The sequence below is a fragment of the Spermophilus citellus genome (assembly GCF_964194105.1).
Source record: "Spermophilus citellus genome assembly, chromosome: X".
NCBI classification, from domain to species: Eukaryota; Metazoa; Chordata; class Mammalia; order Rodentia; family Sciuridae; genus Spermophilus; species Spermophilus citellus.
In genome coordinates, this window is record NC_138190.1 from 13188600 (window position 1) to 13210360 (window position 21761).

Consider the following 21761-nt stretch of genomic DNA (forward strand, 5'->3'; position numbering starts at 1 on the left):
ACTTGTAGTATAAATATCTGCACAAAATGATCATTCTATCTATCCTACTGTTATTATCAAAAACTGATAAGAACACTTTATGAAGCTTATAAGCTTTTTTTAATCTTTAAATATGAAGAAGTACCACACTGAGAGAGCTAATAACAGAAAGGAAAATAATTTATATGGCTATTCCCTTTCTAGAAACTGATAAAACATGAACAGAACACTGCAGAATCAGACCAAAATATTGAGAAAGATATGATAGCTAAAAGTACATCTCTTCTGAGAAAAAATTCTTATGCATTTAATCTATGACATTTTCCCCTTTGGGATTTAGCTGTTTTGGTTCTACATATAAAGATTAAACAAAATCAAAGGTTTTTCTCTGTTTACTGAATGGAGTATATTTGTAAACTACACAAAGTAATAAAAATACAAAGAATGAGCTGCCAATTTGGGTATGTTAATACTCTCATGTTAAATGGTTTTTAAAATAGACTGGACTGTTAATGTAATTCTGAAAGAACATTTTGAAGAAATTTCTACAAAACAAAACTGCTCAAAGAATACTTTTAAAATTAAAATGTTAAATCAGTACACCTGAGAAATTCTGTCAATACACATTTTTTTCAATCGTATTTTCCTTCTTTAAGTTTTTCAATGTAGTAACATAGCTTTAATGCTGGTCCCAGCTTCAGCCCCATATACTTCATCATCACATCACTCTTCAGTAGCAGCAGAGCCTTCCCATCAATTTCCTACAGAGAGAAAAAAATGATAAAAATTAATTTTTTCATATTTTGTCGTTATTTATACATAAGAACATGTAACTCAGAGAGCAGCTGTACGTTCCAGATATATATTCTCTGAATATGCATTTCCTGAAAACTATTAAAAATAGAATTTGTACAGTGAAACGTTATTTGATGATTTGTAAATTTACTTCAAATTTTAAGAAAAAAGAAATTTACCCTAGTATCTTTGGTTAGTGTCCTAAACATCAAACTGATTTTAAATACTGTGCTGAGTAAAATACGACTATGACAAAGGGTCAAAAATTATAAATGGTAATTTCAGACAGTCATTAACTTTCCGAGAAGAGCTAGGAATATGTCAACATCAATGCAAACTGTAAATGTGTCATACATTATTATCTTTAGGTCGAATGCTAACCACTTAGTTGTCTAAAGTTAAGTTAGATGCCCAAACTAATTACCAATTTTCTTATAATATTAAAAAGACTATACCAGATTATTAGAGTACTAATTTTATTTGGAAGAAAAAACTATAAAAATATTATTTAATAGTCACAAGGCATCCTCCTAAAATTATTACCTTAATTAACCAATTTATGCTATGGAAGTATATTATTTGGTAGTCATGAGATCCTGTTAAAAAAAAAGGCATACTTAATCTTATATAGTTGCTGGATTTATTGGGTATCATAGTAAGAAGGCCACCGGGTTACAGATTGTAGTCACCCCCTCCTACTCAGGGTCCTAGGGCTGAGCAGGGGGGTGGGGAGGATCCTTGTATACCACAAAAAGGGCGGTCCACCTGAAAGTGGCAATGCGGAATCATCCTCTTGAGAATGTGAGGCTGTTTAGAATATTAGGCACTTGGATACCCATTTAAAGAAAGACAATTAACCTACCATTTAAGGATCTAATGTTGGGCAAAATAACTTTTCTCTTAAATGGAAAAATCAGTTGATAGGGTTCCCCCACCATCCACACAACTCAGTATCCAACTGAAAGGCCTGCACAGAGGTCATTCAAAGGTATTACGGCAGCAGGAAAACCGGATCAAAAGATACATTACATGTTGCCTGAAGAGGTCGGCGAGGGGGCCTGATATCTGAGGATCTGTATGTTTCATAAACTGTATCACTTCATCCACAGACCAGGTTGAAGGGTCCTTAGAGAAGCCTTGTTTCAGGAAACTGGGGTCAGGTACAGCTATATAACTTGGAGCTTCAATGGGGGGGAAAAAAAACAAATCATACTTGACCCGATCATTATACTGAAAGAAGAGATGTTAGGTAGGGAGTAATGGTCTCATTCCTGGAACCTTCACTTACGTACCCAAGCAAGGACTCAAAACTCCAACTGTAAAATCTAGTAAAAGCCTACATTAAAGATGATCAAAACAGCTGCATAAGAGCATCCAATCTGACCTCCCCCAAACGATAGCAGCTTCAGAAGCTCCCTTAAAAGCTTCAAAAATCAATAAAACAGACCAAACAATCCAAGGCCTCTTTGGCCATGCAGCAAAAGATCTATTACTTGGATTACATTAGATTAATCTAACCTAATCCATTACACTATTTCAATGAATTTTTCTCAATCTCTCTTTTTAATCTAAATTAGTTTTATTTTACTAGCTAAATACAATGGAAACTCCCCAAATTTACAAGTTTATAATTGTTTAAACTTATTCACTTTAATCAGTGTTTCAACAACCCCATTATCTTGGAGAACCAAATTAGTTCTTTTATCAAATCTCTCCTACATATTCAGTATGACTACTTTTTTGCATCACTTTAACTTTTTAGATTGGTATCTCTTGTGATTTAAATGTGAATCTGAATTTAAGAAAATAGGACTGTGATCTGCTAACCTAAGTCAGAACTTTTTAACATTTTATTTAATTCCTCCAATAGATAATTTGATTGGAGGTTTAGATGCTTAATAAAGCAATAACTGAGACATGGAACAATTTAGGTACTCATATCTCAACACACTTTAGCTGTGCTGTTAACTAAATTGTATTGACATTTCTTTCATCCTAACAAGTATTCATTCACTTAAGTAAAGCAATAGACTCCTTAAAGACAATGGGTGATGATGATAACTGAAGAACAGTCAACACACATTTGATCTTTTTGTGTGAATTAGCCAAAGGCATGTCCTTTCTTTCCTATCACCTGGGCTATGAACAAGTTAGGAGCATTTTGAATATTTACCCAATGAAAAAGTAAAGAAAAACAGAAGATCATAATGGTTCATTTTTTGTGTGTGTAGCTCTGAATTTTATTACTTTTCTATCCAACATTCCAACTTTAACGTGAAATAATCTCTATACTAAAATATATCTCCTCACTACTTGTCAGAGAAAAGAAATTTTGCTGGGCTTTATCAATCCAGGTAAAAATGATGATGGTACAGGCTATGTCCTACCTAAGGCATTCTGACGATTTGGACAGAAAAGCCATCTATCATCTTTAACTCAATAATGACACAGTATATAACCAAAAAAAAAAAAAAAAAAAAAGAAAAAAAGAAAAAAAGAAAAAAAAAAAAAAAGAAAAATCACTGGCAAGCTAATTAACCTCTAAATTAACTTTTTGTGAGGTTTCTGGTTTCTATCATTAGAATCCGGTATACTTATATATTAAATAACATGCAAGTAGTTTTACAGATTACTACAGATAAACTATATGTAAAGATACATTTCCTGGTATAAAAATAATTTTATATTAAAAAATAAAACAACTGTAAACTCTTCTATTTTTAAACTATTATGTAAAAGTAATTTAATTGGGACCATGTCTTCAAAACAATCAGAGAAGTTTACAAACATTACATTACTGCTATTCAAATAATTATATGAAACTAATTATGTGAAAAATCTAAGTCCAGTCATGCTTTTCTCCCAAATGGTTCCACCTAATATACACTGGGGTATCAATATTTCTAAAAATAAATACAATAAATGTGAATTAATTTCCCCAACATTGTTACTAGATTTCTTTCATATAATAAAGATCAATTATTTTTTTCATTCAAATGATGGGCAAGGTAGGACAGGAGATTATAATGAGCATTACTGGCAATCAGGGTTCGTGAACTCAGCTTTAATTAACAGTTGGAGTAGCCTAAAGAAAATAATGGTAGTGACACAGTGACACCTCTAGACAGTTTCAAAGTAAAATGCTTTCTTGTTCTCTAGAAACACAGGCAGTGCAGTAGTTGAGTATGGCCCTGGAACCAAAGTGTCTGGGTTTAAGGACTGCCCCAGCCACTTTCTAGCTAAGGGACCTTACTCAAAGGACTCCTGAGATTTTTCATTTGAAAATTTTTTACCAGCACCTACATCTCACAGAATTCTCTAAGTGATATAATGTATAAAGCTACAGAAAATATTACTTTCATGGAATGTAGTGTCACATAGTGATGAAGATGATGATTTTATTACCATTAAGTAAATTATTAATAAGTAATATTATTACAACTAGCCTTTTTACTGCTAGGAAGACCAGAAGCTAAACTTCTCTACTTTGGCCAAGTAGTATTAGACAAACATTTGGAAGTGAGATAGTCAGCATTATAAGTAACCTTTTAGAGCCTTTTACTGAAGCCAGTCTTCCAAAGTTCATACTTTGTGAAAATACTTAAAATTTCAGGGTATATTACCCCTTAGGGAGTAAACATTTATCTTTAGACTCTGAAAACAATGTCACTCTAAGAGACAGTCTCCACAGGAAGTGGGGGATGGAAATGACAACATTAAATATGTAACAGCATGTGTGAAATGCAGTTGCCCACAGATAACATCCATGATAAAAGACAAGGGGGTTACTTGGTTCCCACTTTGTTCACTTAACCTGGCCTAAATGCCCATCTGGAGGAAAAAGGACAGAACTCTTATTCCCACCCTCACTCTCCTGCACTCTTAACTCTTAAAGGGGTATGGTGCAGCAGCCATCTTTGCACATGGAAAGCTATTTTGACTCTTTGCAAATGGGAACAAGATGCTGCCCTGTTTATATATGTAGCATTGTCGTGATGAGGGAATAAAAGAGGATGGATGTGGAGAATGGAGAAATTGTATGGCTGTGGCAATAGGATGCTAGAACCTTGATGCACGAGTTGCACACAGGCTGGGACCAGGAAGGGTCTCAAGAGAGAGAACAATAGATCAGAAAGGAGAGGAATTGTATCCTTCTAGGCCTCAGAGTCATGAGTCCAGATTGTACCCAGGGAAATGACAAATTACAATTGCTCAAGAAAACCACTAATCTGAGAAGTTTCTATCAGAGACATGGTTGGTGATCCAGATCCCTAGAGACAATTCTGTGTTCGAATCCATGAGGATTAGTGCAACTATAATGATTTGGCCCTTACAGTGACATAAAGGAGAGAACTGGCCTCCCCGATTTTAGCATTTCCCCAGTATGAAACACTCTCAGGGGATACTGTTGTGTGTGGAATCCTCAAGGGAAAAGATAAGCACACTGGCTGAAAATCACTGTTTTTTTAATATACCTTCACTTTTCTTCTGCATTTGGAATTTATCTTCAGAGTAACTGCTCTTGGGAGATGATTTGGTCCCAACTAGTGTCGAACTTGAGGTGCCTGGTACATTCTGAGGAAAATTCTTGTAGAATGAAGTTTGCATAAGATTTCTACAGACAGGATTCAAAGAATCTCCTGAATTTAGTGATGAATTCTTGGAATCTTCAGGGAGATTTTCCTCTTTGGGCATGCCCTCTCCCTCAGGAGACAGTAATTCTTCTACAAAGAAAAAGACAAAGGAGATTATCTTTAGATAACCTTTGTACAGCTCAAATACTCTTAAAGGGTCAAAAATATCTTCATCTCCAACAACAGTTCACTTAATTCATGTTATACTGAACCACAAACTCCTGACACAAAGTACATGGCCATGACTTCCCTCCTCATCATTTATAATAATGGACACTGTCCTCAAAACCAAATTGGTTCTGTGAGGTCACCTATATTTCTCAGGGAAATTTAGTGTCTCTTTCCAGTCTTGCCACTAAAGCTGTGCACTCCTGACAAAATCATCTGTTCTTAGGAATGTAGTTCTTCACAACTATTTTGTTATAATATAATCATATATAACAGTTGGTTTCCAAAATCTGCTTACTTCTTGAGCAGTGAAAATTTTCACTGGAGAAAGGTACTAAGTTTTTCTACAAATCTTTCTAAAAATATTTTAGCAACATAAAATTGAATGGAAAAGGTTGTTACAAAAATTTTTTTTCTTAATCTAGTGAGAAGTAACAGCTGTGCAGGATTTCTCAAGGAAATACAGTGCTGAAGCTGCCAAAGTAATATCCTTATTGCCAAACTTACTTGGGCAAATATACTCCCTACCCCCAACACCATTACGCCAAGAACATACATAAGTGGTAGCAGAGGAATTTTCTTCTAGATCCTGGGGTATATCACTGCTATTTACCTTTAGAGGCATGCATCTTTGTTTTGAGCAGCTTAGGAGAGACAGGAACACTACAAGGTACAGGTTGCTGAGGAGATCGTTTGATGCTTTTCTTTCCTGTTATTTCCTCTTTCACTGTTTTTATTTTATAAAAAGAAGTGTTATAACTAATTACAGTACTCAATTATTTTCATATCATCAGCATGAAATGTTTCTAGATCATTTGCATACTATAACTTCATCAACAATGTCAATTATTTGAATGCTCAGGAATAACATGTGCTTAATTTTTCCTATTAAACATTTCCACTAGAATAATATTCAAGAGTACTTCCAGGAATGTCTAAACTTCATTTATTCTGGGGTCATCAGCTCTCTATAAATATTTCAGAAGACAGTGAGGCAACTCATTATAACGTACGTAAAGACCTTGAAAAATTGCTCCTATGTGCAAGAATAGTTAAGGGTTAAGATAAATTAAAGAAAAGATATGGTACAACAGAGGCATTATTTTGTAGACCAATCCTGAACTTGGGCTTCTCTTATAACAATGTTAATGCTTATTATTCAACCAAATGCACTTGTACCTAAGGGAACACTCTTTCAAGCATGATTCTGAAAATAAAGACATGTTATAGGTTAAGTATCTCTTATGTGAAATGCTTGGGAACAGAAATGATTCAGATTTCGGAGTTTTTCGTATTTTGGAATATTTGCATACACTTTACTGGTTAAGCACCACTTATCTGAAAATCTGAAATGCAAAACACTCTGTAATCTGAAACTTCAAGCACCAACATGACACTCAAAAAAGTTCTGGACTTTAGAGCACTTTATAGAGTTTTGGATTAGGATATCCAACCAATAACCTGGTTTAACCTCAAACTAAAAGGACCAATAAGGTATAATAGAAATAAGTCTGATAATAGAACTCAAAAGGGAAAAAAGGCTGCCTTGAGGAAGTATGAGAGTCAAACTTCACTGGATTAAAAATTCTGACTAGGGTCTAGGCATGTCTCTCAAAATCATATGAACAACAACCTTTAGCAATCCAGTTTCTGACTGATTATCAACCAGTCCAGGAGAGCTCTTTAATACTTGAGTTCTATTTTTAATCATGGACCATAAAACCAACAGACAAAATATATTGCACAACAAATACTATAGAATCTATCAATTAATTTAAATATTTAAATTCTAAGAAAAGAGAACTGGGGATATAGTTCAGTGGGAGAGCACTTGCCTAGCACACATGAAGCCTTGGGTTCCATCCCGACCACTGCAATAAAATAAAATAAAATAAATGAATAAAATTAATAATAATTAAATTCTAAGGAAAAAATAATTTTCCCCTATTAATGATAGAGAAAATTCTAGTACTAAACTATTTATCTATAGATATTTGCTTATCTCTAAATCTTAGCAAAGTTCTAAAGAGTCTATTTTTTAATTTATAATATACTAATGCTTTCATTGTGAAAAGTATATGAATATTGTGTATTGTCTACTATCTGGAGCTGAAACAAACATAAAATTGACCCTTCTGCTTCTAGATATTATAGTAAGCTAAAGTAAGAAAGTGTTCCTACAGGGATAACTAAGAAAAAGATAAATTTATTTTCAAAGTCATTATAAGGAGGTACTTTCAGGATGACTCATGAAAAACCTTCAAAAATCCATTCCTTAACAAAAACACTGAAAACCTCCCAGTTTAACTAACTAGTGAACCATCTCTACCCCTCAGGGCACACCTGGAATGCAGCCTTTGAAGAGCTTCTTTAAAAGCCCTCTGTTCTCCCTTATGGGCAGAACCACAGCCTCTGGGACAGGAGTCCCCTATACTTCCCCTTTGCTAACAAAGCAATAAACCTTATTTTCACTTTTTCTCAAAACTGTGTTCTCCTACCAAATCAGCACTGGGGTAAGAATGGAGTTTTTAATATCAAAGTTAATAAAACCTATCCAAATTAACTTTTAAAACCTCTGGAAATGAAACACCCAAATTCTACGGCATTTTAATTTGCCCTAATATGATCCCAATAACCTCACTTTCCACAATGGTCTTGTAAACCAACAACTTCACAACTACAATAGGTATGAAAACCAGCAGCCTAACAATCACTGGAGAAGGTGTGGAAGGAGACCTCTCCCAACAGGTACAGCCATGAAGACCCACTCACTATCTGTGCACGTGCATGCACAACTGTAAACAACATGGCCTGGTATCTACACACACATGCATGACCCTTTGGACAACGTGATGCCTTCAGTAACCATGTACGCATGTTTACCAAAGGAAAGGCAACACGGCACATTGAGGGCGCATGTGCTAAACCACTGACACTTGGCACCTGCGCAAACCTGCAGGACCCCTGTGCGCCTGGGTAATAGCTCTATCATAACTTCCTTATGATTTTATATAGAATATCCATATAAGTTAGGTAAAGTGGCTAATATGTAATGTGGGGGTGGGGGTAAAGGGCGCCTATATATAACCAGGACTTTGGATGTGGATCCAACCCAGTCTGTGCTGGCACAAAACAAACACTGCTTCTTGCTGGATGCCCCTGTGGCCTGTCTCTCTGTGAGCAAATCCTACATTTCTTGGGTTCTATTGTCTGGGATTTGAAGGTGGTGATCATACCTCCTTTGTCACTGGGGTACAGGCCCCCAGACACTGAGGAATGTGACCTCACCTGGTGCTAGCAGACCAACTGATGAATAGGGACTAACCCTTCCTGCATGCAGGTGCAAGGACCCTGGGAGCACAAGGGAACTCTGTAGGAACCGGCTCAGAGAGCTCCACCAGACAGGTAGAAACCTGGATTCAAGAGCTAGACCTGCCCTAAGTGGCAAAGGGGAGACTGATCAACTCCAAGAGTTTCCCTAGTAGTGTATTGCGTGAGACAAAACCACAATCAGGCAGCAGGTTGGAGACATGAAGTAGGCTAAACCTGGAGTGGGTACAGAGTCCTAATGCACAGGTCCATGGTAATCCTCACACAGCTTATGGCAGTGTCAGGCTCTTCACAAGGTCTATTGAGCCTGGGTCAGGTCAGGGATTTATAGGAACCTGCCAAGGTTAAGAGGCACCTGAAACCTCTCTGCAAGGGGACTGGCCGGAGATGGTTGAAACAATTGCTCACTCTTTCCCTTTTCCCCACTCCTCATGCGTTTGATTGTCATCTGTTAGGGGAAATAAATGAGTGGCGAACTACATAAGCTTACTCCTCTTGAGTGTATGATAAAAAATTTCAAAAAGGGATATTCTGAAGATTTTAGAGCTAACTCCCAGAAAACTCCGGACCTTCTGTGAAATAGATTGGCCCTCTTCCAGAGTAGGCTAGCATGCTGAGGGGGTCCCCAGATAAAGAGCTGGTTAGCAAAGTGTTCAGAGTTCTTGTAGGGGACCCTGAGCACCCTGACCAGTTTCTTTACATTGACTGCTGGCAAGGCATGGTCCTCTCTTGGCCATGATGGCTAAAGGCTTGACTGGAAGATAACTGTAAAATTATGATGGCCCAGGTAACAGCTCCCTTTTAAAATGCCAACTGGAACCTTGAGAAGCCCATTCTACCTGGGGAGCCAGAGGAGATCCCCCCACCTTAGGAATCCCTGTATTCCCCACTGCTGCTTGCACTATCTGCACCTACTGCAGCTGGAAACACGCCAGGGGCTGCTCACACCCCTGCTGAAATCATAAGCAGATTAAGAGGCAAAGTTTGTGGCCTCTGAGGAAGCAACAACCAACAGCCCTGACTGCCACTCTATTCCCTAGTCCACTGGAAAATGGGACCCCAATTACTGACAACCTGAGAACACCTGGTTTAAAACTGAAAATTAAAGTAAATTCCTGGACTGATGGTAGAGATTTGAAGATGGCTCAATAGCAATTCCTGAGGCCCTGGCCCCAGCCTTTGTAAAGCAGTGACAGACAGCTCTCAAGGCGAGTCTGAGCCCACATTTCTACATTCCCTGGCTCTCTAGTATGTCTCCAGCAGTATGCTAACAATATGAAAAATGTGCCTGGAATAACCCATGTCAGAGACCCACAGCCTTCCTTGGAGCACAAAGTGTTGAAGGGGCTCCATTTAAAAATATAGTTGGACTTCACTGAGTTCCTCAAATATCTAGGGCTATAAACATTTACTGGTCTTTATGTGTACCTTCTTAGGATGGGTAGAGAGGCCTTCCTGACTTGTAGAGAGAAAGCATATGAAGTAGCCTGATCTCTCCTAAAGGAAATCATTCCCTGATTTGGAATCCTATTCACCTTGGGATAGGAGAATGGGCTGGCATTCATGCCGAGTTGGGTGTAAGTGGTAGCAAAGGGTTGAAGATCACCTGGAAGTTACATACTGCATATTGTTCCCAGAACTCCAGGAAGGTGGAGTTAATGAACCAAACTCTATAAAGTTACAACTAAGAAAACTGTGTTCAGAGTCCCACCTGGGGGCTGGGGATGTGGCTCAAGCGGTAGCGCGCTCGCCTGGCATGCGTGCGGCCCGGGTTCAATTCTCAGTACCACATACAAACAAAGATGTTGAGTCCGCCGAAAACTAAAAAATAAATATTAAAAAAAAATTCTGTCTCTCCCCCTCTCTCTCTTAAAAAAAATAAAAAAGAGTCCCACCTGCAATGGGACCACGTGTTGCCAACTGCTTTAAGAATTAGGTACAGCTCTACTAGACAGAGAGGGTTCTCCCCTTATGAGATTTTTTATGGATACCCTCCTCCCATTATAAAGGGTATATGAGGAGATCTAAAGGAATTGGGCAACATTACTCTAAGACAGTAGGTGCAGGCTCTTGGCTTGACCCCATGGATTAGTGAATAGCTACCAGTGAGCCTGACCACTGATGCCCATCCTTTTTAAACCAGGAGATGCTGTTTGGGTAAAGAATGGAACATCCAACCCCTAAAGTCTCTTTGGAGGGGTCAGTTCACTGTCATTTTATCCACCCCTACTTCAGTGAAGGTGACTGAGGTGGTCCCCTGGATTCAAAGCTGAGTGAAACCAACTTCTTGTGATTAGGAGTGCATTCCCGATCCAGCTGTACCATGAAAGTGCAAGTTGACCATCTGAAAAAGCAAACTGCACCCCAAGAGACTCTTGAGGACAACAACCCACTTACGGCAGAAGCTTGAGGAATCGACCACCTGCCAGGATAAATAGACTATTAGTCCTTTCACCATAATGCTTTTGCATTGTCACCCCTTACCCCTCTCTGGTATCACAGTCTTAGCCTTAATTTTCATCATAGGATTAACAGAGGCTGCTCTACCCATCTGGCAATGGGTTGAAAATTTTCTATTAGCAGTCTTTTACCTCCTTAAAAAAAAAAAAAAAACTTTTTAGTAGTCAGTGGACCTTTATTTATTTATATGCAGTGCTGAGAATCAAACCCAGTGCCTCACACATGCTAGACAAGTGCTCTACCAGTGAGCCATAACTCCAGTCCTCATTTCTTTTATGAGAAATTAGAAAAAAAGCCCACCTCGTATCTCTATCACAACCAGAAACCTATTCCTAACCTTGGCAGAGACTATAATTCAATGTCTGAATGTCTCTTCTTGCTATGTGTGTGGAGGAACTAATATTGGCATGGGGGGGGCCATCAATGGTCAGGGGAGGCTAAAGAATTAGACCCCCATGAGCCCTATAAAGGAACAATGTCTCCCCATTCAAATACTGGTGTTTGGTTCCAAAATCTCAATTATTGGAAAATATCATCTTGCCTGAAAGAGAAAACAGTTTAACATCTCAGCTGGAACATGTCTGGGTCAAAAATTCTATAATGTAACTACCCAGAAAAACCAGTGGTGGGGATCCTCAAATCACAGAACGGAATCCTCACCCCCAATGTCAAATTTGTCTAACCTCAAACAGGCCTGGAACAATGCTGCCATAGAAATCAAATGGCAAGTCCCAGGTAGACTATACTGGGTATGTACAAGGGCCAACTATGCTAAACTGGCCCAATTCTGGTCTGGATCTTGTGTACTGAGGACAATTCAATTCACCCCTCCTTTTACCTCCTTCCATTACCCAAAGGGGAGCAATTGAGAGTCCTAGGATATGAAGACCAAGGAGTATAAAACAATTAGACCTGTTACTTAAAAAAAAAAAAAAATAACTACTAACCAAATAGAGCAGAATACACATTCTTCTAAAGTGTACCTGGAACATTTTAAAGCATGATGGAAATACATATGCTGGGCCATAAAACAAGTCCTAACAAATTTATAAATACTGAAATTATACAAAGTATATTCTTTAACCACAATGGAAACAACTGAAATCAGTAATAAAAAGAAGTGTGGAAAATTTACAAATATGTAGAAATTAAACTAATATATTTCTAAGTAAGCAATTAAGTCAAAAAATTAATCAAAAATAAAATTAGAAAAATACTTTAAAGATAAATGAAAACAAAAACAACATCAAAATTGATAGAATATAGCTAAATTTGTGCTGAGGGAACTTTATAAATACCCATATTACTACAGATGAAAGAGCTGAAGTCTTAATCTAAGCCTTTCACCTTAAAAAACTAGAAATCAAGAGCAAACTAAATTAAAGCAGAAAAGGGAAGATTAATAAAGAACAGAGAAAGAGTGAAAAAATAATCAATGAAATCAAAAGTTGATTTTTTGAAAAAGATCAAGACTGACAAGGTTTTAGCTATACTGACGAACAGATTAAAACTGAAGACTCAAAATTATAAAAATCAGAAATGAAAGTGAAGACATCATTATAAACTTTACGGAAATAAAAATATACATAAGGAAATACCATGAACAACTGTATGCCAACAAATTAGATGATGTAGGTGATATGGACAAATTTCAAAAAACAGAAACTACCAAACCTGACTCAAGAAAAAAAGAGGAAATACGAATAGACATAATTAGTACAAGTATCAAGTAAGCAATCTCCACCCCCCCATTTTTTTTAAGGAATTGAACCGAGAGGGTCCTTTACCAATGTGTTCTTCACTTTGTGAACATTAAGCTATATTTCATCTGTAATTTTCTTAAATATAGTTTTTAGTTGTTGATAGAACTTCATTTTATTTATTTATATATGCTACTGAGAATTGAACCCAGTGCCTCACAAATGCCAGGCAAGTGCTACCACTGAGCCCCAGCCCCTTCCTCCATCTGTAATTTTTCTCCAGATATTTCATAGTAAAATGTCTTTAAAATGACTTTACTAAAATATGCAAACACGGGATTTGTCAAAATAATATCTCCTAAGAAGAGCATTTCCTTCCAAAATATTTTTGAGTCACCTATTCAGAAAATGTAAGATAAATGGAATACTATACATGAAATCTTACGGAAAAAAAAAAAATCAAATTCACAATACAATGTATTCAACTTCTTTAATTGCAAGCTAATTAGAAAAACTAACAAAGGTGTTGTTCAAGTTCTTTTCCAAATAGCTCAATCAAGCTTTCTGTGAAAGGAAATTGAGATTAAATAATTAAAAATAGTATTATTTGGTTTGGGATTATAGCTCAGTGGTAGAGCACTTGCCTCACACTTGTGAGGCACTGGGTTTGATCCTCAGCACCACATAAAAATAAATCAATGAAAGTATTATGTCCATCTAATAAAAAATTATATAAAACAAAACAGTATTATTTATGATTACTTAGTGTATTCTGTCAAATAGTAATCTAATTGTCCCAGGGACTGAACTCGGGGTTGCTTAACCAGTGAGCCACATCTCCAACTTTTCTGTGTGTTATTTTGAGACAGGGTCTTAGTAAATCCTTAGAGCTTCACACTAAATTGCTGAGGCTGGCCATGAATTTGTAATCCTTCTGCCTCGGTTTTCCGAGTTGCTGGGATTACAGACATGCATCACCGTTTCCAGTTTATCCCAGTTACTTGAATAATCTGAAATTCAAACATTCTGTGCTTAATTTTAAAAGAAAAAACATACTTTATTTACAATCTATCAAAGAATTTTCAAAAATCTTTCAGTGTGTAAATCATTGCCATTGTTTTTAATGCTCTGCGTAAAAAAAAAAAAAATCATGAAATAGTACTCATTTTTTTTTCGTAATTGTAGATGGATAGCATGCCTTTATTTTATTTGTTGGTTTTTATGTGATGTTAAGGATCCGACCCATTTCCTCACACATGCTAGATAAGCACTCTGCCACTGAGCTACAGCCCCAGCCCCAAGAAAATGGTACTCACAACTCCTCTAACTCATGTATTTTTTCTGTCCCAAATTACTCTTCAAATCAGAAAACCTATCAATACCCCCCACACAGGTAATCATTCCCTTTCTGGCCATCTTTCCAGTTCTCTTAACTCCTTGGAAGAAGAAAGGATGAGATCACATGAGATCATGAACCTTCATTCTTTTTCTTGGCAGCTACATTTTATTGTTCCTATCCCCATGTCATATAACACAGGCTAAGAGTTTACATATCCTTTCTCTCACAACTTAAGAGGTATCCACTTTGCAGACAGGGAAATAGAGGCTTAGAAAATAGAGGCTCCATACATACTTTGTCCATGAGCACATGGCTAATTAACAGCACAATTTAAGATTAAAATTTAGGCCTGTCAAATTGTATGCCCTTTCAGGACATACATTATAGTGTAAGTAATGGAATCTAGTTCTGCCAAATTCCAATACTTGTGCCTTTTCCAATTCCCATTTCACTAGGTGTACTTCTGATAGGGCTTTGCAGTATCATATTTATTTCAAGAAATTCATTGGGCAGTTACATAAGTGGCAAGAAACTGGAAATAGGACTTCCATTAGGATACTGCTTTAATAATGCAGAAGGGGTTTAACAGGGTTCTGAAAGAGGATAGAGACAAATAAATGGAAAGGAAGGAACAGATATGACAGACTTCACTGAAGTAGAAGAAAACAAGGTTTATGAACAAAGTGTGAATAACCAGGAGGACCAAAAATAGAAGAGTAACTTAAGACACCACCCAAGCGTCACACACAAATGGAATGCAAATTTAAATCCCTGGTATGGTACTCTATATTCCCCGAATTTCCAGCACCTGGTTGGAAAACCTTGTAGCTTCAATACTTGAGAACTTAGCTGCTCTTAGAAGACATACATAAAATCCTTCTCAAATCAGCAGAGCATGGTTGGCTTTCATGAGTCAGATGAAAAAGAACAATTGCCAAAAGGCTCAGAAGGGCTTTCTCTCTCTCTTTTTTTTCAGTTGTTTATGGGCCATTTATTTATTTATTTATTTATTTTTAATGTGGTGCTAAGGATCAAACCCAGTGTCTCACACATGCTAGGTAAGCACTCTACCACTGTGCTACCACCCCAGCCCAGAAGAGCTTAATTACTTTAGGGATCAGAAACAGAAAACCTGCCTCTGAGACTAAAGGACTACTTTACAGCCATGTTCTTATTCAGGAATCAGTTTGTGATTCTTATGGGAGAGAGAGAGGCAGCCCAGGCTCAAATGTTAAATTCAAGCAGATCGTTCTTTTTTTGAGAGAGAGAATTTTTTTAGTATTTATTTTTTAGTTTTCGGTGAACACAACATCTTTATTTTTTATTTTTATGTGGTGCTAAGGATTGAACCCAGTGCCCTGCACATGCCAGGCGAGCACGCTACCGCTTGAGCCACATCCCCAGCCCAAGATCATTCTTTAAAAAAAAAAAAATCCTTTTATTTGTTCATTTTAGTTAAACATGACAGCAGAGTCAATTTTGACCTATTTATACAAACATGGAATATATCTTATTCTAATTAGGATTCTAGTCTTATGGATGTACATATGTGGAGATTCACTGTGGTATATTCATGTATGTACATAGGAAAGTTATATCAGATTCATCCCACTCTTTCTTATTCCTATCCCCACACCCTTCCTTTTATTCCCCTTTATCTACTCCACTGAATATCTATTCTTCCTCTCCACTCCCCTTGTTGTGTGCTAGCACCCATATGTTAGAAAGAACATTCAACCTTTGGTTGTTTGGGATTGGCTTATTTCACTTAGCATGATAGTCTCCAGAGTCATCCATATAACAGCAAAAGTCATAAAGTCATTCTTCTTTATGGATGAATAATATTTCATTGTGTATATATACTACATTTTCTTTATTCGTTCATCTGTTGAAAGGCACCTAGGTTGGTTCTATAGTTTCTTAGGATTAAAGTTAATAACTTCAATCTAATAGAAAATGTGTAACCAAAGAAGCCAAACATTAAAACCCATTGACTCTGATTCTTAAGTTCATATCAAAAAGAATTACTTTCTCACATTTAATGAACAAAAATAACTATATATTATACATTTCCAATTAGTTTGTTTTGACTAAAATGTTTACTTTGAGGAGACCAAAAAAACTGAATTACACACTTGCTTAAGTTAAGCATACCATATAAAATACTAGTATAAAAATTTACATTATTTTCTCTCACCTGATTTATCTTTATCAAGCTCTGTTGGGCTATGAATATTACTCTTATAGGAGCTGAAAGGCTGGCTGCTCAAAAGGTTATCACACTGCAGGCTGTGGCAGAAAGTCTCAAGAAAGCGAAGAGCAAATGATGCACTATTCACAGGAGGAAGCTGAATGGAATGAGTTTCCCCATCAAAAGAGGCTATTTATTAGAGGGGGAAAAAAGATGTCAGTCATTTCCTATCAACTTAGGAAATGTACTATTAACTCGAAAGTTTTATCAATTCATAAAGGAATAATTATAAGTTATTAAAGTTTCTCTCAAACACAACAGCCTGCATTAGTAAAAAAAAATCTTATTTTAAAATATTCATAAAATAAATAAAAACAAATATTTTGATCTACAACAACACTTCCTTCTATTCCAAACATTCCATGGTATCTGTTGTGATATCTGATCAAACAATCATGGAAATCACAAGCTGTATCTTTTCTCTTCACGAGTTCTTGAGTCACATTTTTGTTTAAAGCTTCTTTATGATAGATCAAATTGTTTTCCATACAAATTAAAACTAAGATACTGTCATCAATCAAGACACTCTGTTTGTAGGGAGCTTATCAACACAGACATATAAAAGGAAAAATCTTATCTTTTACCAAGTATCACTTTGACATTGTTTGTATTTTGAAAGTAAACTTTCCAAACCACAGTAAGAAGTCTATAAATATATAACCATTACACATATTCCATTATATCAGTGTAATAATTACACAATATAATAGAATATAAATATTATAAATAGTCTGTTACAAAATCCTAGTCTCTAAACAAAATCAAATTTGGAAAAGAAACTGTAAATAAAGAATTAAATTAGTATACCAGTTATCACTTCTCCTCCACGATTATCTGGCTTAAGATATCCAAAAACAGTCTTAGACTGAAAGGCACAATCCACACAGGCCTGCACAGTCCGACGGAGCACCACATTTACAGGGCCTGGGCCAAAGTGGTCAGGTAGCTGCTGGATTCTCTTCGGATCCAGGTGTGGACCACAGTTTCCATGTTTGTTTATATAGACACAGACTTGAGGGGAAATGTGTATACAAATAAAACAATGAGACTGATTATTAAAAATAAAAACAGTACATAATTACTATATCCCATGAGTCACTTCAAAGAGAACTTAAATAGAGTTAATATCAATGATCTTTTCTAATAAAATATGTAAATAAATATATTTGCGTAGGCATTAAACATATAAAGAAATAATCAGAATATTTACTCAATTTAGAAGTTTGCCCAAATTAATAAAAACGTTAGGAGCATCCAAAAACAATTCTTCATACATTCCTATATTATATAAAATGGTACAAAGATAATATTTTTCTATTGGCTGGGCATGGTGGCACATGCCTGTAATCCCAGAGCTTGTGAGGCTGAGGCAGAAGGATGGTGAGTTCAAAGCCAGCCTCAGCAATAGCGAGATGCTAAGCAACTCAGTGAGACCCTGACTCGAAATAAAATACAAAACAGGGCTGGGGATGTGGCTCAGTGGTGGAGTGAACTTGAGTTCAATCCCTGGTGTTTAAAAAAAAAAAAAAAGGCGAGGGCTAGGGTTATAGCTCAGTTGGTAGAGTGCTAGCATGCATAAGGCCCTGAGTTCAGTCCCCAGCACCACAAAAAAAAAAAAAAAAAAAAAAAGATATTTTTCTATTGTAATTTCACATAAAACTTAAGAATTTCTTTACAAAACTGATTATTTTGGACATATCCCTTTCAGACTGAATTTATTTTAAATTATCAACATTGCACTCCAATTGTATTTTTTTTCTTTCTTTTTTTTTTTTTTTTTGAATTTTTTAATCTTTATTTTTTAGTTTTCAGCAGACACAACATCTTTGTTGGTATGTGGTGCTGAGAATCGAACCCAGGCCACACGCATGCCAGGCGAGCGCGCTACCACTTGAGCCACATCCCCAGCCCATCAATTGTATTTTCTGAAGTAATGTAAGGAATATGTATAATTAATAAAAAATAAATAAATAATGTAAGGAATATGTCACAGTAAGTTCTAAGGACAAAGAGAAATTTATTTTGTTAATTAAAAAACAAAACATTCCTTTATATGAGACAAGGTTGGCTGAAAAATAATTTAAAATAAACTTTCCTTAGTATAATAAAAACAGGATATATAAGTAATCTATCTATAATCATACAAATTTCAAGTTTCAATAATTTTTATGAGAATAAAAAATGAGTCAACATATTCTGTAAAAACATGATGGTAGCTCATTATCAAAACTATTGTCCTGGGGCTGGCCATGTAGCTCAGTGGTAGAGCGCTCACCTAGCATCCATGAGGCACTGGGTTCGAGCCTTAGCACCACATAAATGTAAAATAAGGATACTGTGTCCATCTTAAACTTAAGAACAAATATTTAAAAAAAAAAAAAAAAAAAAAAAAAAACTATTGTCCTGGGGCTGAGATTGTGGTTCAGTGGTAGAGCACTCGCTTAACATGAGTGAGGCACTGGGTTCGTTCCTCAGCACCACATAAGGAATATTTTTAAAAAATATTTTTGAATTATAGATGGACATAATACCTTTATTTTTTATTTATTTATTCTTATGTGGTGCTAAGGATCGAACCCAGTGCCTCACACATTCGAGGAAAGCATTCTACCACTGAGACACAATCCCAACCCCTACAACTAAAAAATATTTTTAAAAAACCCTATTGTCCTCCTAAATCAGGAAGTAGATTTTTTAAATATATATTTTTAGTTGTAGATGGACACAATACCTTTATTTTATTTTTGCGTGGTGCTGAGGATCGAACCCAGTGTCTCACATTAGGCAAGCACTCTACCAATGAGCTACAACCCCAGCCCAAGAAGTAGATTATTTTTAACCCATTAATGTATATAGCACAATTTCCATACATGTGAACAGTCTTCTTATTTCCTGGACTTCAAAGACATTGGAAATAATACAGAATGAAAGGTAATTTTATAACTCATATAAAAATTTTAATTTACCTGTAGACATCACTATTTTAGATGTCCCAGAAATGGCATCCTTATCATATGAACTACCACGGTCTCTGGACAGAGAACTTAGAGAAGCTGAAGATGTTGAACACAACACAGGAATACATTTCTCCTGTATTAAAAAATATATATACAAAATATAAATTATTCTTTTACAAATTACTAGATAACAGAAAGAAAACTATAGGCTCACAAAATTACCAGTTACCAGAAGTCCTCAAGATTGGATACCCTTCTGTGTACCATGAACTGCAGTGCTTTCTAAAACTAAGTTCCCCAGAGGCCCACAAGCTGTCCAGGTCAGGGGCAAAGAGAACAAGAGGCTAGGATTCTCCACCCTACCCTCTGCTCCAACTTAACATACCTTAGTCAAATTAATTCACTCTGTAAAACCTGTTTTATTTTTTAAGGTGCCCTGTTAGACAAGTTTTTTAATACTCTGAAAGAAAAGTCTCTAAATCTCTTTTGTTATGGTTTGACTGTGAGGTGTGCCCCAAAAGCTCATGTGTGAGACAATGCAAAGAAGGTTCAGAGAAATGATTGGGTTATTTACCAATCCTTTACCCAATCAGTGAATTAATCCCCTGGTGGGGATTAACTGAGTGTAATTGAACATGGGTAGGGTGTGGCTGGATAGGTGGGCATCCAGGGTATGCATGGCTTTGGGGTATATATTTTGTATCTGGCAAGTGAAGTCTCTCTGCTTCCTGATCATCACGTGAGTGAGCTGCTTCCTTCCGCCACACTCTTCTGCTATGAGCCTCAAGGAATGTAACCAGCCATCTATAGATTGAGACCTCAAAAACATGAGCCCCCAAATAACTTTTCCACCTCTGCAATTGTTCTGGTCTTTTAGTCACAGTAGCGAAAAAGCTGATTAAAATATCTTTCCCATAGGAAAAGTTTTCAGCAAGGCACAAAACCTTAGAAAGCAGTTGCTTACCCCCATTGTGTCTAGTCTACATTTCTCCATACTTTATACGTCAATAATTTTGACAAAATTACAAATGGCTTGCTTAAGTCCATACAAAATTATGCCTATTGCATATAGTAATCAGTTTCCTGAGCACTATTAAACATGATTAGTATTCTGTTTCTTTTACATCAACTTCCAGGGTTCTAGGAACTACTTTCAAACACTATTCTCTGATATCAGAAAAGGGATTTGTGTGCCTAGAAAAGGTAATAATAGAAAACATAATATTTAGTTTTAGTGACTTTTGATTTTTATTTTATAAACTTTGATTTTCAAATAAAAATACAAATACCAATATAAACACCTTAACATAAAGATGATACTGCCATTTTGTTCCATACAACAAATATTAGTTGAAACAAAATGGAAATGCCAAAATGTCTAAGGAATGCTGCTGAAATACTCAGCCCCAATAGAGCTTTTATTTATATTTAGAGTGCATCTCTACACAGGATATATTTGAGTCTTCCAGAAAAATCCATCTTGAGGCTGGACATGGTTGTACAAGTCTATAATTCCAGCTACTTGGGGGGCTGAGACAGGCACATCGCAAGTTCAAAGCTGGACTGGGTAACCTTTAGTGAGACCCTATCTCAAAAATATACATTAAAATAAAGCAACAAAGATGCAGCTCAGTGGTAGAACGCTTTCCTAGGATGTGCAAGGTTCTGGATTCAACAACTAGTACAGCAAAATAAATAACCCATTTTGAAAATCTCTTAATTACACATGTTCAAATTTAATAAAATTATTAACATTTTGGTCTGGGTCTACTATTTTATTATTTGTTTTCTACTTGTCTCCTTTGACTTGTCCTTTTGTTCTTCCTTTCCTGTCTTTTGTGGGATTATGTAACTACTCAGAATTCCACTTTGTCTATCTCTCACCTCAGGGGTGTATATCACAATTATTTTATGTAGTATATACCTATGCACGATATAAACAGAAAAGGACTATAATTATTGTCATAGTTATATATAATTATAAAGAAATTAGGAAGGGGTAAAAAACCGAAAAATAATATTCACATTCACCCAGAGATTACCATTTTCAAAGCTACTTATTCCTTTTTAAGGATCTGGATTTTCTATCTGGTCTCATTTTCCTTCAGCCTGCTGAACTTCCTTTTGGCATTTCTAATACTGCTACTT

The 21761-nt window shown here is 36.1% G+C and overlaps 1 protein-coding gene across 1 annotated transcript in view; it reads right to left on the minus strand.

The window, feature by feature from the left end:
* Positions 1-209: 209 nt before the first annotated feature.
* Positions 210-21761, minus strand: part of SCML2 (Scm polycomb group protein like 2) — a 64391-nt gene continuing 42839 nt past the window's right edge. The window contains exons 9-15 of the mRNA XM_081278141.1: positions 19623-19746; positions 17464-17667; positions 16603-16785; positions 6190-6303; positions 5250-5498; positions 1804-1955; positions 210-740 (exon numbers count right to left, since the gene is read on the minus strand). Coding sequence (XP_081134267.1) covers positions 612-740; positions 1804-1955; positions 5250-5498; positions 6190-6303; positions 16603-16785; positions 17464-17667; positions 19623-19746 — 1155 coding nt within the window. The 3' untranslated portion in view covers positions 210-611. The remainder of the gene's footprint in view (positions 741-1803; positions 1956-5249; positions 5499-6189; positions 6304-16602; positions 16786-17463; positions 17668-19622; positions 19747-21761) is intronic.